At 38.9% G+C, this 17,818-nt stretch overlaps 1 protein-coding gene across 2 annotated transcripts in view; it reads right to left on the bottom strand.

Annotated features, from left to right (window-relative positions):
• Positions 1-3,318: 3,318 nt before the first annotated feature.
• LOC139627442 (myocyte-specific enhancer factor 2A-like) overlaps positions 3,319-17,818 on the bottom strand; it is a 43,905-nt gene continuing 29,405 nt past the window's right edge. For both annotated transcript variants that reach the window (XM_071488184.1, XM_071488185.1), the window contains 7 exons: positions 12,808-12,942; positions 12,117-12,342; positions 11,518-11,571; positions 9,749-9,918; positions 5,410-5,536; positions 4,712-4,814; positions 3,319-3,828 (listed from right to left, as the gene is read on the bottom strand). In XM_071488184.1, the coding sequence (XP_071344285.1) occupies positions 3,489-3,828; positions 4,712-4,814; positions 5,410-5,536; positions 9,749-9,918; positions 11,518-11,571; positions 12,117-12,342; positions 12,808-12,942 (1,155 nt within the window). In that variant the 3' untranslated portion in view covers positions 3,319-3,488. The remainder of the gene's footprint in view (positions 3,829-4,711; positions 4,815-5,409; positions 5,537-9,748; positions 9,919-11,517; positions 11,572-12,116; positions 12,343-12,807; positions 12,943-17,818) is intronic.

The raw sequence follows: 17,818 nt of genomic DNA, 5'->3' as shown, positions 1-17,818 counted from the left end.
AAAATAAATAAATAAATAAATAAAATATTTTCCGGTAAGCTGTCACTCCAGTTAGCTTCATTTTAACTGCGATGGGAGAACAATATGCTGTGTGTTAGCTGGAGGCATCTTTGCCATAGGCTAAATCTCACAGCAAATGAAACTCCAGTGTTGTGCTTAGAGTCATTTGGTCCCTTTCACTTCTTCAAAGAACCTAAAAATATAAATAATAATATAAATTTAGATGGAAAACCTGGTTATCTCATATTAGGTATGTTTAGAAATTTGGAGTCAGTATGACCCTGTTGCAGAATTGGCTTGTAGCTTTACCAAAGGCAAAGGCATGGTGCTCCACTTTTTTTTTTTTTAACTCAGCGGTGTAGTAATGCAAGTCTATTCTAGATATGTCCATGTAAACCTGAGATAAAGTTTACTGGTCCTACTGATATGTTTGCCATAAATCTAAAGAAAAGGTTTATTTTATTTGAGTGTCTCTATTTCCTACAGGCACACTCACTTAACTTTTCATAAAAATTAATGATCAGTGAATGTATTTTATTTATTACATCTAAATTATACTGACATCTCATATCACATTGAGGACATCTTCTCTTGTGTTAATTTGACTTGTAATAAGACTAGTGTAGTTAGTCAACAAAGTAATCCTCATATTAATGATTTTACCATTAATGTTTCTGCTTTAATCAGTGATAAAAAAATTCAAATTTAGACCTGACAGGACATAGCAAGGCAAACAATATAGGACTTCAACTGCGATGCTTTAAAAGAAGAAATTGGCTTTTTTTTTCCTATGCTGATACATAACCTCTACACACTGTCATCTTTTCACACAATAGATCATCATTTACACGGCAGTTAATGTCAGTGCTCATGCTACCGGCCAGAGGTGTTACACATGACACCGCATCAAACCACCTTCTCTTCTGAATCCTCAACTTCCTCCACGTCATTCATATCTTACTGCCTGATGGGTTATAGTAATTCAGCTCTTGTTCCACTTCTCTTTCATGTAACACACACGGAATAAGCCAGGTCTTCTTTACGTTGTCAATATCTGACTTATCTGACAATATATGACCAGTACATCCTCATTGAACCACTGTAGTTCCTGTCTGTGTGATTTCAATCCAGCACACACTGTTGCTATATTTTAACATCCACCTTTCATGTGTTCAAACAGTCAAACTGTATTCTGTATTGTTTTTCCCCTTTTTTGGCTCATTCTTGCATTCCCACGACCAAATCACCACCACTTCCTCCACAGTTGTAATTTGCACTGTAACCACATTTTCCATTTAGGGTCACCTCTGCATCTAGCACATGCAGATACCAGATGCCCTTCTTTTAAGGCTTGTATCATTAAAACGCTGCTGTGCTTTTGGAGTAATCTGATGACACTCCCTTATACACTCTAATTGTTTATAAGCCTAAAATTTTGTCTTCCTTCTATAAGAAGGTGCCCCAGGTACAAAACTTTCTCTTTCTTTGTATTTGTCTCTGTTCTTTCTACTCTCACTCATCACTGCTTCCCAGCCATGCTATTGTTCAGTGGAACTACTGTGGTTACTTCTGCAGCTTTTGCACACTTCACCACATTTTTACCTTGTACTTACCCACATGTGCCATTTTTTCAGCTTTAATCATTTGCCATTCAGTCAAACAACTGTTCAGTACATTTTCTTTTTTTAAAATTTACAGTACTGAACAAAGTTGTTTTTGCATGTTGGTATGATTCTAAACTAGATGTTTGGCAAAACCAGGTCTCTTAAATACTTGCACTGTACTGTTATTTTTTAAATCTGTCCCTCAGAAGTCTTTAAAAGTCATTCAATTAACCGTCCCATAGTCATGCTAATGTTGTTTGCATTTAGGTTGTGTAAAGTATTCATGCATAGTAAGTGTATTACATGCAGTAGATTCAAATCAGCACGCTGCCAGTTAGGAGAGGCAGAAAGGAACATGTCACACTGGAAGAGAGATGTGCTGCTTTGCACAGGGTCAGCAGAAAAAACATGATTTAGACACTTTTAAAAGATGCCCACCATCCAATATCGGCTGAAATGTATGCTTCATAATATGTCCTCTGAGTAGATCCGTTCAGGACAGACTGAACGCTACAGTCAATCGCTATTGGAAAGTGACGAGACGGGCCAGAGTTAGCTAGTTAGCATGCTAACTTCAGTAGAAGAGAAGATGTAGAAGATGCACACATGAGTGATGGTCATTTGATCCTATTTTGAAGGTGTTAGGGGTTTATTTTTATTTTTCTATGGTTAGTGTGACATGTAAGTTTCTTTCTGGAGTTAATACAACAGAATTCAACTCATCCCGTATACTTTCATGTATGCTGGCCAGTTTTAACCCTGCTGAGGCCACAGGTCACATATCTGACAATCTGACCCTCACCATGTCTTTTCATCATCCTGGTCTTGTTTAATAGTGTGGCCCTTTTGGAAAACCAATTTCTGGGGAGTGAGATTCTGTAACAAATTTTCTGGCGTGCATTTACCTTTCACTATATTTTGGAGACATGGTTTCAAGAGAGTGCAGCGTGGCAAACTTCACAAAACAGATTTATCCAACAGACACTTGATGAGAGAGAAAATGACTATGCCTTTCAAATATGGCAATCATCCACAAAAATATACTTTTGTAAAATCTGGTGCAGGTGTTTTCACCCCAGACAGATACAACAGTCCAATTAACAATACAGTATATAATTACACCAAAAAGTGATTTATATATATATATATATATATATATATATATATATATATATATATATATTAAATATACTATTTACAAATCAATAAAGACATATTTCGGTAGTAAATACAGAAGTGTTCATGGCTTTAAGTTGTAAATCTGAATGAAATATTGTCTTATTCTGTGCACAATATAAAAACACTCACAAACAACATAAAAAACAGCATACTGCTTTGGCTGATATAAATAAGTGTTTTTGTAAAGAGGAGTTACAGGGGTGATGGTGTGGAGGGAGTATTGCCTTCATGCTGGACTTTGAATGTTTCAAACCCTGAGAAGATCAGAAATGAATTGGGTGACACCCAGTGGGAGACATCCATAAGCACGTCCCTGCCTAACAAAACCAACAGACAACACTAAACTCACCTTTTTCCATTATTGTGTGTACAGTACTGCGTCCCACTGATAAGAAAATGACAGACTGTACTGCAATTGGACCCACATTTTCAGTCTGTGATACTTAAAGTGATATATATTTCAAAAGCACGGCATCTTATGTTTATGTTAACGTAAGTATCACTGAAGATTTCTGAAAGTTGATGAGTTCCACAATTTCCAGACCGATGTTGTTTAATCCTTCTCAAAAATCAGACCAACAAAAAATAAACAGAGATAACTTAATGAAAAATAACAGAACACATCAATAAAATCCACATTTCATTTGCATAACAGTGTCCTTCCTGTGTTTGCCCTGGTGCTGTGTCGTCATGTGACTGCAGGGTCTATGTCACCCAGCTGTCCATTCGCATTCGTTTGAGCGTCGGACTCTCCCTGCCCTCTGACCGACTCATAGGGAGCAAGTGGAAGTCTGGCCGCTGCTGCTCCTCCCGGTCGCTGCTGCCTTCGTGGGAGCTGCAGGAGGAGCTGACACTGTCTGCAGGAGACCTCCCCATCTCTGCTCGGGTGGATAAGGAGTTGGAGGAGTGAGGATGAGGAGGGGCATGAGTCTGGGTCATGTACCCAGACTGGCTGAGGTGGTCACGGGGTGGGGAGATCGGCTCGGCTTTGATGTTAATGTTGTTGTTGTTGTTGTTGATGATGGAGAGATTGGAGCTCCCCGGCCTGCAGATAGAGGGAGAAGAGGAAAAGGAACATTTTTACAGCTGTGGGGTGAAAACACCACCTAGTGGAGAAACTAACACATCACTAGACAGAAAAGACATCTGGTTGGCTACATTTGCTCAAATACTGGATTTTAATACAAAATTTAGATACTTTGCATGAGTATTGCATTATATGGAGATAACCTTAGATGAACTTTAACAGATTAAACAACCCAACAGGACATAAAAATTAAATAAAAAATTAGCGTCAACTCGACCAGTTACAACAATAAAATGTTACCAACAAATGCATCAACAAAAAAATCTAATAATGTCATTTATAATAGTAAAATCCTCTCATGTGAAAATTGTTTTGCATTCAGTGCATTTACTTTTCATACTTTAAGTACATTTTTCTAATAACACAAACTTTTAATTTCAGTAACAGAAAGAAGAAACGACTTATTTTTTATTTTCTTACAAATGAAAAGCTGAACTCATGATGGCTTACTAAGATGTGTTATTCCACTGTTTCACTATGTTTTACCATTTAAAATTATCCCATAGCTGTCACTTGTGGCCACAGTGGCTGCTGCTCAGCAAAAGTCACTTTGATTTGTAATGGCGTATGTATTTTTACAGTGTCATATTACTAGTTAAGTAAAGATTCTGCGTACTTCCTCTACAACTGAACCTTTTATTAACCAATAATTTTAGCACTTTAGTCATTAGTCTTTCTCTTCATTAATTCATCACTGATTCCTAATAGATCCTGAGGCTTTTGACTACCTGTTTCCGTATGTCAGTTCATTTTTAACTAAGTAGAAAAAAACTATGTAAATGAATGAAGTGATGTTAACAAACTGTGAGAGAGTAAAAAGTCAACTGTGTCAGGTACTTACCCCAGGGGGCCAAGCTGGTGTTGCTGCCATGCTGCCATGGAGCCCAGAGATGGGCCTGCAGGGGAGTTGAAGCCCGACAGCTCTGCACTGTTTAAGGAGAAATCTGACAGAGAGAGGGTTGACATGTAACATGAGGCCACACACAACACATTCAACTGACACATGAAGTCAGAATGATACAACTTCAGTATCAGTCTAACAAGCTAAGGGGGAACTTTGCTTACATTGCCAGGATGAGCAGCCGCACCACCTGAAACTATTTCACTTTCACTTACCTCTGCTGGAAAGTGTAACATGAAGGCCTAAATGCACAGAGAACTTCGAGAACTTTGTTGATAATTTGAGATAAAATTTTAAATATAAAATATTTAAAGATACTATTTATCTCTATAAGCTTGTGTATCTGTATATCTTTACACTAATTACAAAATGCACATTAAAACACCCTTAGCATCATAGGACAGCAATGCAGGATACTTTGAGTAACATTGTAGATAATATACTGTGTTATTATACTTCCCCTTTTTTCATTTGGAAATTAAGACTGCATAAATAATGGTGTATGCACTTGTGCATCAAATGAAGTTAGAAAAAATAAAGACAAACAGCAATATTTCAATATATTTTTTAACCATATTGTGTCCTCTCTGGATCCACAGGGCCCTCACTAAGTACAAAGAGTAATAATGCTCAGGTACCGCTGTTGTAGGCAGAGCTGATTCCAGAGTAGACCAGACTTTGGTGAGGCAGACTGGGTGTGGTGATGGACACCACTGGGGTGGACAGAGGCTGGCTGGACTGACTGCTGCTCAGTCTCTGGTTGCTCTGGAAAAAAAACAAAAAAAAAAAAACAGGATTATACTCTATGATTGTTCTTTTAACTTCAATAACTCTACAAACTGTTCTCTCTGTGTGCTGCTTTTTCTGATATCCTGAACAGTGCATGACCTCAAGGTGAACATGGAGTGTGATACCTCATTTCAACCACATGATGTCAGTATAAATTCACTTTCTCTCAGAGTCTGTCTCCAGCAAGTGACATCTGCTTTCCTTTCAAGGAAAGAAAAAAACTGTTTCCTACATTTCCCAGAATGCCTCCAGCTTCCAGAAAGTGAGCTTAACTTGCTGAGGTCCAGCATGTTGCTCAGGAAAACTCTGGACGGAGCACAAGGCTGAGGAAAGACAAGTCTGCCAGGGATACACCAACCTGTCAGTGACTTTAGTTCATTTCCGAAACCCTATAAATCCTATAAGACAATCGTCAGCACTAGTTGTAAAACAGTTCTTGAAATGACAGCACTTCTGTCCTCTAAGAGCAATCTTACAATCTCAATTATTTGGTTCACTTTTGTGCTATTTTGCAAGATTAGGTGTATGCATTTGAAATGGGAGCAGTCTCACTACGGAATCATAATCAGGCATATTGCTACAACCTTAGAGCGAATTCACTTGGTTGATTGTTTTCAACAAACCACTGAATAGCGCAGGCAATTCATTCTTAATCAGCTGCTGTGTCAAATGAGGTTAGAAACCGAGGTGGTTTGCCACTCTCTCTGGTGGCTCTTTGACTGGACTTGTTTCCTACAGTAAGTATAAGTTTTGTGTTGCTGCTCTTGGAGCTGTTGGCGTTCCAGCTTGATAATGTCAGTAATGACATCACCCAGTGAGGTCATTCACTGCTCAACACAGACACGCATGCACACAAACTGTGGGTTAACCAGCGTGTACATGCCTAAAACATATTATCAAAGTTAAGCCCCTTGTGAGTCTGTGGAGCATTACACTGTGTTCCCCTGTCCCTGTGCTCTCTGTGTGGTAACCCTAACACCATGCACTAGAGAATTCATGTTCAACATGTCAACAATGCAGCATGTGAAGAAGGCTGATCAGTTTGATCTGTTTCGTTCTTTATGAACATAGCTTTAAAAAAAATAAAAGAACACATTTAAACCTTTCTAATCCGATAGAGTTCTTGCCTCTTTGTGCACAACACACAATTCACAAAGCATGTTGTAGACACCTACATGCACACACTGGCATTGAGGAGGAAGTGAAAGGCAGTTTCAAAATGATAAAACCAAGGGGCGGCTGTCTGACCACAACTCAACATCTTTTACTGCAGTGAATGAAAAGCAGAAACAAATCCATGTCATGATCTGAGCAGCTACCACCCTCCTCTGCTGGTTTCAACATGGCTAAGACAGCAGCAGGTTTGTGTTTCTGCTTTAATGCATATTTCAACTGTATGCTAGTGTCAACCCATACAGGCTGACATTTAACACACCCTCAGACAACTGAAAAAAGACCATGCTAACTGATAACTGCTGATTGCACCAATAATCATCCCAGAAAGAACAGAATGTTGAGAAATGATGATGACTGACAAAAATGTAATTAAATTTGGACAAATTTCTGCAGTGACAGTGTTGACGATCACATGTGAAATTAAATAATTTCTCCACCTCAAATTTAGTCATACAGTATCTCATTGACAATAATGACTATCCCTAAATGAGTCTTTTAATGCGTCTTTAATCCATCTTTTTTAATCACAAAGAACTGTTACATCATTTATGTTTACATCTTGGTAAACATTTCTTTGATGTATAGTATTAAAGAACCGTATCTATCAAAAGTCCAGACTTTTAATGTCCATAACAACAGATATGAAAAAAAATCCTCTCCTGTCCTGTCCTTTCACTGATGGGTCGCCGCTAAATGTAAAAATCCCCTTGATCCCACAGGCAGCAGAGTAATGGAGCCGCCTGGTCACCATAAAAAAGAAAAAAAAGTCTCTGTTTCCATTGTTTGCTAATCGTTACATCATGTTTGAGCATAGTGTGGGAGGGAAGGGCAACAGTAAGGGAGTTAAGGGCAAATCAATAACTTCAATAAGGCAGCACAGCTGCTGAATGTACAATCTGAAGACAGAGGAACGGGTTCAGAGAGATGTGAAGACTCCTTCTACACTTTTCAGAGGCAGAGAGTCAGTTCACCAAAACATGAACTCTGTTATATTTGATGCATCTTATCACCAGAAGTTTTGGTAATGTTTACTCACTTTTTGAGGCTGCTTATCTGCACCACAATTTGAGATGCAAGCAGATAATTGTAACAATTGTAACACCATATTTTTCTGCTTTTGTGTCTAAATCTGTCTTGAGCTCCACAGAGACGGTGCACTCCCTATACAACAAAGTGGATGAGTTAGCAGCCAACTTGAAACATCACCAGTCTTGTAGTGTGTGTAGCCTGTTGTCACCCAAAACTAACTTTACTGTAAATGTCAGGGTATTTCTGTATCACTGCAATGCATCAGGTTACTTTATGAGGTTCTTTAGGACGGAGGCAAAGATCACTGGAGCTGTCTGTGTGAACAAACAGTGGCGTTACCATGAACTGTATGTAAAGGAAAAACTGCACACAGCTAACACTAAACTGATTTTTATAGTCTGTCATGCTAGCGCAGGCTAAAAGACCACCATGATATAAAAGATAATACCCAAGACACTCCTGTTATTATCATTGGCAACCTCAACTTGTTTTGGCCTCACAATCCACCCATTTCATTATTTTAAATGCAACACCCAGAGTTATGAAATAGAAGTTCTCGTCTGTGCTAATGTTTAGGAGAGTTATCAGTCCACTGTCTTGAACAGTAAGCTGCTATTTAGTGCTGTGAACGGTGTATTTAGTCACATTAATTGTTAGAGTTCTATGATACAGTTTCATGGACAGCTATAAAGTGTTTAACTAATAATCAGACATAAATACGGAAATACAAGAAACAATAATAAAGCAAGAAAGCCTTTTTAGTGGGGACAGAATCAAACATGGACAGAAGAAACTGTAGAGGATAATCACAGTAATAGCTGTAATAGTTTCTGATCAGTAGTGCTACAATATTTTGATGAACAGCTCCATGATTTAACTGAATCTTGTTTTGCAATCTACAAAAACTGGCTTATGTTACACATATTGTCATATAGTCATATGGTGGTGGTAAAGTGCTGTAGCAATACAACAATAACAGGAAAAGGAGACTGCAGGCCTAAATCTTAAGCCTTAAAGAAGCTGTTTGTAAATTTAGCTATTGCTACATAGCTAGCATTAGCATTAACACCTGTTTACTTAACAGTCTCGCCAAGATCCTCACCGGTCTTTACAAGATAAAGAGGTTATAATACGTCCTCTGTGCAGCATTACTTCTTCATTAGAGCCTGGACACTACAGGGACTTGTTGGTATCGGAAAGTGACACGATGGTCCAGATGGGCTGCGGCTAGCTGGTTAGCATGCTAACTTTAGCAGTAGAAACGACAAAACAAGAGGGTTGCTTTTTACCACTGGAGACAGCTCTTATGAGTAAATGAATGAAGTTTGACGCTGAACTTGCAACATTTCTTGTAGACTGGAAAGTTAACAGCTAATGCTCCCTTACAGATGCATACTGCATTTGGATAAGAAACACTGAATATAAACAAATGTATCTTACTTCACAATGAAAACTAGAGACATGCTAAGAGGGACTATGGATCATGAAGAAGATTACTGGTTATGGGACAGGCAGATTGTTTTTCAGTCCAGAACAAAGAGATCCTTCCCTTTTTAAAAGAACAATTATTTCACTTGCAAACCCAGCAACCATCTGGTCCAGATGGTGTCAAACCAATTGTTCTGAAAAGTTGCTGACTAACTCTGTGATAGAGTGCACCATCTATTTACCTTGTTCTTGTCTGCGTCCAAGATCCCTCAGGCTTGGAGCACATCGTGTACTGCTCTAGTTCCTAATAAAACTCAGACTCAGGCACTGAAAGCCTGAAGGCTCGTGTTTGTCCTTGAACAGCTTAGTCCAATATGCTTAAAAACTGTGAACATGTCAGCTTGTTTTGACGATTTTCAGCTCATTTGTGGCAGCAAATCCATTTATGCAGCTTTCAGTATCAGATTCAAACATTTTAGGATATTCCTCTTGATTATTAACCTTTGTGACAACTTTTGTTGACACCCTAAACATACAAACCAAACACACACTCACCAGTGTTTGCATCATTCCTTTGGACTGGGGGATGACCACTCGGAGGTCAGTCTTACGGCTGGTTGGGATCAGGTTGTTACCAGAAGGTGGAAGAGGAGGAGGAGGAGGAGATTTGGCTGGTATGATCTTCCCCAAACTGCTTCCACCAGGTGAGCCCACAAAGCCATTCACTGAACAGAGAAATAGAAAATACAAGAACATTTTAGGACTGAAGTTGAGAAAGTCCCTGACAGGTTGACCTTCTGATTAATGGAGAATATCAGTTTATCTACATGGACGAGGAGTCATTGTGTATGTTTGATCTGTGCACTGTAAATCAATGTTAATACATTTTCTGCAAGGGATATTTGCAGAGCCTCTTGTGATCTTTTCTTTTTAGTGAAAAGCACAATGTGTCTATCCCAGGTTTAGAAGTATTTGAAGATTAGGAAACTGTTTTAAAAACAAAATCGTCCATCACCAGGCTCTGAGTGGTGAATGGAGAAAGTACAGCTATATATTATACAAAAGATAATGATGAATAATTTATCTTTCTTGCTCTTGACATTACATAATAGCAGTGCTGATCTGAGACGTGCTGTTTTGGGATTGAGATGACAGGGAGGACAGAGCACAGCGAAGGCTGAAGACAAACCAGCAGAAGTGACACTGAGATGCATCCAGATTCTTGGAATAACACAGATGCCTCCACTGGCCTTTCAGCTGAAACTGCTCAGATGTTTTGATGTGAGATAGTGACCTTCATCATCATCATCCCACACAAACTCAAACATCTTTGGTTTGGTTATCTGGGCCCCATCTGATAGGTCAACAGAACAGGAACTAAAAAGAGTGCTGACTTTCATTCTAATTCCTCTAATCTTTGTTGTTTCTCGAGAGAATTATTGGATGATTTTTTATCAAAAATCACTCTTCCAACTTCATATCCAGTTCACTGACTGGCCTGACTGCATACACCCAAAACATGAGGTTCAACATACAATACATACATTTGACAAAAATTATTTCCTATAAAATTGTATTATTATTAATATTAATGCTCTGGTACTTTTTATGTAGTTGGAGTACATCTAAAAGGCTTATACATGTTTTAGTACAATATCTTCTGCTCAGTGATCTCAGGAAAATCCCACCACTTGATGTCTGTAAAGCTCACAGCACATGTGAATAAAATAGTACAATATGAAACATAATACTATAACAATATGAATGTGAAATATTCATGTGCTCGTAGTCAGGCATGGTACTTGGTTGCACATGGTCATGAGAAAGCAGACTGGCCAACAACCAGCGGGCTGAGTTGTTGGACACTGAACATAACTGTAGACTGGCAGAGAGAGGGAAAGAGAGAGAGAGGTCATAACAGGTAAAGTCCTATCAGGGAGGTTGCTGGGTACAGCATGTGTGTAGTCCAGAGAATTGGGGCATTGTGGAGTTTGTAGTGAAGCAGTGTGATGTATGTAGGCTGACAGGATGTTTAAGAGACTGTCAGCCTACATCCTGTCTGTCTACATCAGCCTGAGGAGGAGAGGAGAGAGAGGAGAGGAGAGGAGAGGAGAGGAGAGAGGATTTTCTCCCTCTGAAGTCTTGATTCTCCACCCAGCCCAACTTTAAAAGAGGTTGAGAGGAGCAGATGTGATATGTCAGATGTGAATACTCCTCTTATTATAGTTATATCATAAATCAAAACAGCTTGTGCATGTGTTGGTGTGTAAGTCCTCTATATGTCAGAGTGTGTTTGTAAGACCCCTGTAAGTTACTGTACGTACCAGCTGGTCCAGATCCATTCTGCAGAGCCAGATCAGATCTGCCCTGCAGGCCACCTGAAGGTCAACACACACACACACACATTGCATACGTGTCAGTGATATTTGATTTTTCTTGGTTGTCAGACTTTTTTTTTGCTAGCCTTTCTCTGTCCCCACTATTTCCTGGTCATTATCTATTTTGTCTGGTGCATCTTTTAACATAAAGTAAACACAGACAAACTGCCCTCAAATATGCCGTCACTCACTAAAAGGAAGAATATTCACAGGGAGAGCATGAATGCACTCTAAATGTAGCCATAAGCCCTATTAGGACATAATTGTGTAGAGGCTGGTGATTGTAAAATAACATGTGTTGGTCTGTGACATTTTTCCTGTTCACTGTGCAGGTGTGCATGTTTTTTTTTCTTCCCCTTCTCTGGGAGGTAGTTCAGTCCAATTTGCCTAGTGTTTTTTGGGACTCCCATAATTGCAAGCCTCATCCAGACAAAAAGAGAACTCCCAATTTATATGCATGTTGCATTTCCTGAGCTTAGTTATCGAAGAGCAACACATGTTGTTACCTGCCTTACCCTGGAATATTAACACCTACATGTACACACCTGTGTTTCCAGTACTGGGAGGTCTTTGTGGAGAGTTTCTGTGGAGGTGTGTGTGATGTGACAAGAGGATCCCACTGTCAGCCAGAGCTGCTGTGGCTGCAGCTAGAGCCTGGGAAGTCACACCTCCTCCTCCTCCTCCTCCTCCTCCTGCTCCTCCAACACCAGGGCTGTACGGCATGCCGCCTGGCGCTACATGCATGAAGTTCTGCTGCGGAAGGCCTGTGGACTAGAGAGCAACAGACAGAGGCATGTTGATATGGGCTGGAATAATACTTGAATTGCTAATCAATGACAGGCTTGTTTTTCATCTGATATTTTATCTACATCCTAATTTATGTGTGTGTGTTTGGCTGGATACACCATAATTGCTCAGAGCGGGTACACAGGGGTCAAACATATGATTAAAAACGAACTGAATAATATGAATATGTTCTTTTTCCCAACATTTTGTACTGTTTACAACAAAAAATATGGAAGAAAACTGCAAAAAGTATCAGAGCCTGTGGGGAAGATGCAAAAATAATAGTTAAACAGACATAAGATTGGAAAGTCCCTGCAGAGAAAATGTGGGTAGGAGAAGCCAAAAGGTTACATTAATAAACAAGGAGGCTGTGATCTGTGTCAGCAGAGTTTGAAGTTGTGAAGTGAGAGCAAATAAAAATTGAGAATAAGAAACTAAAACGCAACTTACGATTTTATGACTCTTCATCATGTTGTCAAACTCCTCATTAATCTTCTTGTATTTTTCCTCAGTATTGGGGGTGAGGACGTAGGAGGCCTCAGCATCAGGGCTGTCACAGCCTCGGTGCTCCTTCTTGTTCAGGGCCTATAGGTGAAATAAGCACAATTTAGAGAATTTAGAGAAACAAAAAGATGAAAAAGAAAGAGAAATTACAAAAACATCAACAGGTCTTTGACACAGATTACAGTGTCCTGTAAATTGAGATTCATAGTAAAGCCACAGAGAGCGGTGAGCTGACTACTGAGAGCTGAGATCCAGCGGAAAATGAACTTGTGTGTTTGTTTTAAACGATTTACAAATATATTTTTTTTAATTATTTTTTTCTGATGTCAAACTCACTCATTCACACAACAACATGCAGTTTATGTACACAGCACCTACGGATTAACATCAGTACGGTCTGTTTTCACAAAGAAGTTTATTCGAAATGTGGAAAGAGTCTAGCTGACACAAAACAGTTTGAACATAAAACATATTTATAATTGATTATTTCTATATAATAACATTTGTCCATGTCACAAGCTGAGGCTTTGCAGACAGGATGTGTTTGGTACTGGCTGGTCCCTTTTCAATATGTGGTCAAAGAGCAGGAAGGACAACTAACCACTAACGAGACTAGAAACCAGATCTGATTCCCAAGAGGTTCCAAAAATACAGATACTTCCCTAACACCAGGCCATATTTACATTCCTGCAGTTGTGTAAATACAGTCGAGATAAGCTCCTTATTTTCATTCTTAAATCAGTGTGGATGGGTAAACACATTTCCACTCTGTGGTAAAATGCCTCTAACGTGTTCATCACTTTTAAAAAGCACTACAAAGAGTAGTCACTGTTTGGTTATTTACACATTACATATTTTTTATTATGAGAACATGTCTCCAATGACTTCGCAGGCACAACAATCAATGGCTGGTTTAATTTCCATGTTTGTCGCGCATTTAATTATCTGAGTGTCTCTCTGGAGAATCGATTAACAACAGTCATGGACAGAAAGCAGCATAGAGCTGGTAATGTAGAAAGTAAAGCACAGTAATAACCTCTTGAAACCTATGTTTTCACCTCTGTCTTTTTGCTTGTTTGTTTGTTCACACAAAAAGCACTTGGTGGAGGGATGGGGCACTAGCTTGGGGAGAATCCATAAAATTTTGATCCAGATCATTTACTATGAATCTGATTTTTTTTCTGGTGTATGTTGTTTCACATTGACTTTGGTAGAGCTCTGCTCTCTCTGAGTGCCCTTGTAGTTTATTTTTCAGCCAAACCTGCAGCATGGCTCTAGGAATGGCAAAGTCTGTCTGTCAGTCTGTGAGTCTGTCAGTCCGTCCACTTCTTTGGTCCAGGCTGAAATACCTCAGCATCTATTATATGGATTGCTGGGAAGCTGGTTGCAGGCATTACTTTGTTGATGACTTTGTTAATCCCCTGACTGTTCATGCCACGCCACCAGCATCTAAAACTTTTCACTTATCTGGATAAATATCCTGAAATGCGGAGTCCTAATTACTCTAATGTGTCAAACACCATTTGTTTGACATTTACATGTTTGGATTTTAGCAAAATTTCTCCTCAACCAATTAGATGCTATGAAATTTGGAATACGCATTCATATCCCCCTCAGGATAAAATGTGGTAACTTTGGTGATCATATGACATTTTCATATAGCACCCTTGTCATGTCAAAATTTTGATTTGTCCAGTACTTTGGTTTATGACGAAATGCCTGCAGTAACTAAGCTTAACAGTAATCCCATCAGTCTTATCTGTACTTTGTGTTTAGTGCTAATTAACAAAAGTTAGCACACTAACATGCCAAGTTATCTCCTGTCTAGGTAACTGTACTAACACAGTCATAAGGTCAGTTTGACCTATGGGAGGTGTGACCTACAATTAGATGAATCTGAGTAAAGTTAAATGGTCAAATGCTCTTAAATGAGACACTGAACCACTTACCTAATTATTCTCTGTGCGTTACAGATCTAATTTTTGGTGTTGTATAAATCACAATAATAATTACCTCCTTGCATTCATGTTTTGCATGTACAGCAGTGTAACAGCTGCCTGCATGGACTGTATATTATTCTGCTCTGACAGTTTGTTTCACTTTATGAGATATGAAGCTGCATGGCACACAAAAAGCTGGTCTGAGTGGTACGGACATTAGACAACTAGAGTTTTCCTCTGGAGAGATGCTGCTCCACATCACAGTCTTACTCATCTACATTCACATCAGCCTTTTAAACACAGTGGACTGGAGTAAGCAGATATTTTTATAGCAGGCCTGAAACAACTTTGGGTTTGGTTGGGTGTTTATAATGGTGCAGGGTGGGAAATAAAAGGCAAAGAGTTGGCGGTTAATCACAGAGATACAGCCGTCAAATGAGATTCATTAGCACAAACGCCTCTGTCTGTAGAGGATCATATTACTGTGAGTGCTGCAGCTCTAACAAACAGCCACAGCACTACAGAGAGGCAGCGCTGGTGAAGAAAATAATGCTGCTTTGAGGAAGGAAGAACCTGAGCTTAGCACCAACTCAGGTCCCTTATAGAGGTGTGTATGCATCACCAATCATAAACAACAATTAAGTACAAGCATTATTATAATATGAGAAGTATTATTATTACAGATAAAAATGTACACACATGAAAAAATGACATGGAACTGAAACTTGTGACATTTATTACATTTATGTGGAACCTCAAATCACTAAAACACTACCCATCCTCTTCACTTTCATTAAACACCTTGTCACTTCATATTATAACATCTGTACACCATATGTCTACATCCTGCTTATAGTTTGATGGGATCACAATCTGGGATCATCATATCTTTAACGTATCTACCATCTGATAACTCTGACCCATGCTCTATCAACACAAGGCACATTACAGTATCATGAAGTTTTAAGTTGTTTAGTTTTGAAGCATCTGTGATCTGTTACACATTTCTTTTTCCTGATATATTTTGTTTATTGTGTAATGTAACATACTATTGATAAATAAAAAAAAAAATACAGCAAGTTGGTCTGTTTAGAGAAGTTGGTTTGTGAGGTGCACTAGATGAAGTCAAGTCAGCCTGTGACTTTGATGTTGGCTGTTTGAATATCCACATCTGGAGGTTGAAAATGAAAAAAAAAGCCAAAACACATTATCATCACGACACACAACATATTATTATCTTAATTTAATATGAAGAAATGTTAAATGCTCCACTATGTTCACCAGCTTGCCACAAACCTTGTCTATATAAAGTACTTGTTTGTTTGTTTGTTTGTTTGTTTGTTTGTTTATATGAATTACAGCACCAGTGAATTATAGTGGAAGTTGAGGCTTGTGTGATGCATCATAATAAAAGAAAATATATAATTCCCACTGTAAATACAATGAAGCCATAAAGCACTTGGCATTGTTCAGGTGGTTTAGAAATTTAATTGGTTTAGAATATGGTTGGATGAATTTATGGATGTTATTGTACAGCACCTGGAGTCACTGCACAAAAAAAAAATAAAATCATACCAACATCATACAAGTCTGGATGATGACATCACCTCTCTGGTATCCATCATCTCATCTCTGCTCCTCATTACACATCATAGCGTGAAAAGGATGGACTGACAGACTGACATAGCAGCCAGCTGACTGTCTGTGCACCACATGTCCCCTGCATTCCCAGACACTGGTGGTTATTAGACGCTTTAAACACACATTTGCAAGTCTATTTTCACCAAAGGCCTGAAACTCCACTTTAACAACTGGTGACCACTTAAGAAGTCACACGCTCAATTCCTGCTCAATTTACCGCTTGTTCATTTCCACGCTCTAGTTAAAGGAGACTTTAAAATTCCAGAGGAAACACACAGTGTTTGGCTTGTTCAGCTCAGGATAGTCTTTCCCTCAATCTGTCAACCTGCCTGTTTGCTGGGACCTTTCGTTTAACAATTATGCCATTTGGTCTAATTATAGGAGGATACCCTTACGTGAGTTACTGTGTGGCAGTGCCAGCAATTATCAGTCAAAATGACAGGTGGAGAATGAATTATCCACCTGTGAATTCTCTACATTATAGATAATATAGTCACATTCTAACACACAATGTGAAGGAAAATATTATATTGCAATATTTACCATTCACTACCTATTCCTCACACCAGTCCAGTAAGATCAAAGGCCCTACCCTTGGTACAGTAAAGCACCACAGTATCAAGTATCATTTTTATCACAAGCTTACCACAGGGAAGTAATGTGATACATAATCTGGAACTGAGATATCACAATAGTCCACTAACACCGGAACATATCTGTGTAAACGTGATGTGTTGTACATAAGTATTGTTTATAGATTCTCACCGATTAAAATCAAGTTTTTATTATGTCCGTATGATGTTTTTTATATTATACAACAAGACATATCATGAGTGAAATATATAAATATATATAAATAAACCTTGTCAGTACAGAGAACCAGAATTTGCAGTAGCACAGCCCCTAACACTGTGTCAGCCACTGCCATTTGGCAAATAAAAGATGCTTACTGTGCTAAACGTTCTGATACGTCTGCTAGTTACTGATTTTAGTCACAACAGACTCCTCATCTGAGTCTGGGTCTGACTGAGGCTCAAATATGTAACTGAGTCTCTCTGATGTTTCGTCTAACACTAACCATCTTGATACTCTCTGCTCTTTCACCTGTCACCTAAACCTTGTCAACCACTAACATTGTGTCAGCCACTGCCAGTTACAAGCTAACAAACGTAATAATGTCTTCTATTCGCCAATTTTAATGCACAAAAAAACTCAAAAACTCCTGAGTCTGGGTTTGACTGAGGCTCAAATGTGACCGAGTCTGTCTGATGTTTTCTCACTGACCATCTTAATACACTCTGCTCTTTTATCTGTCAACCTAGAGCAAGCCGCTGGGTGGGGACTTTAGATTTCTCAATGAGGAAGTAACCATAGAT

This window comes from Trachinotus anak, unplaced genomic scaffold (genome assembly GCF_046630095.1).
Source record: "Trachinotus anak isolate AG129_WGS33_773 ecotype Australia unplaced genomic scaffold, CSIRO_AGI_Tana_v1 ptg000011l, whole genome shotgun sequence".
Taxonomy (NCBI): Eukaryota; Metazoa; Chordata; class Actinopteri; order Carangiformes; family Carangidae; genus Trachinotus; species Trachinotus anak.
The sequence above is the reverse complement of the archived record's forward strand: the minus strand, read 5'-3'. Positions and strand labels throughout refer to the sequence as shown.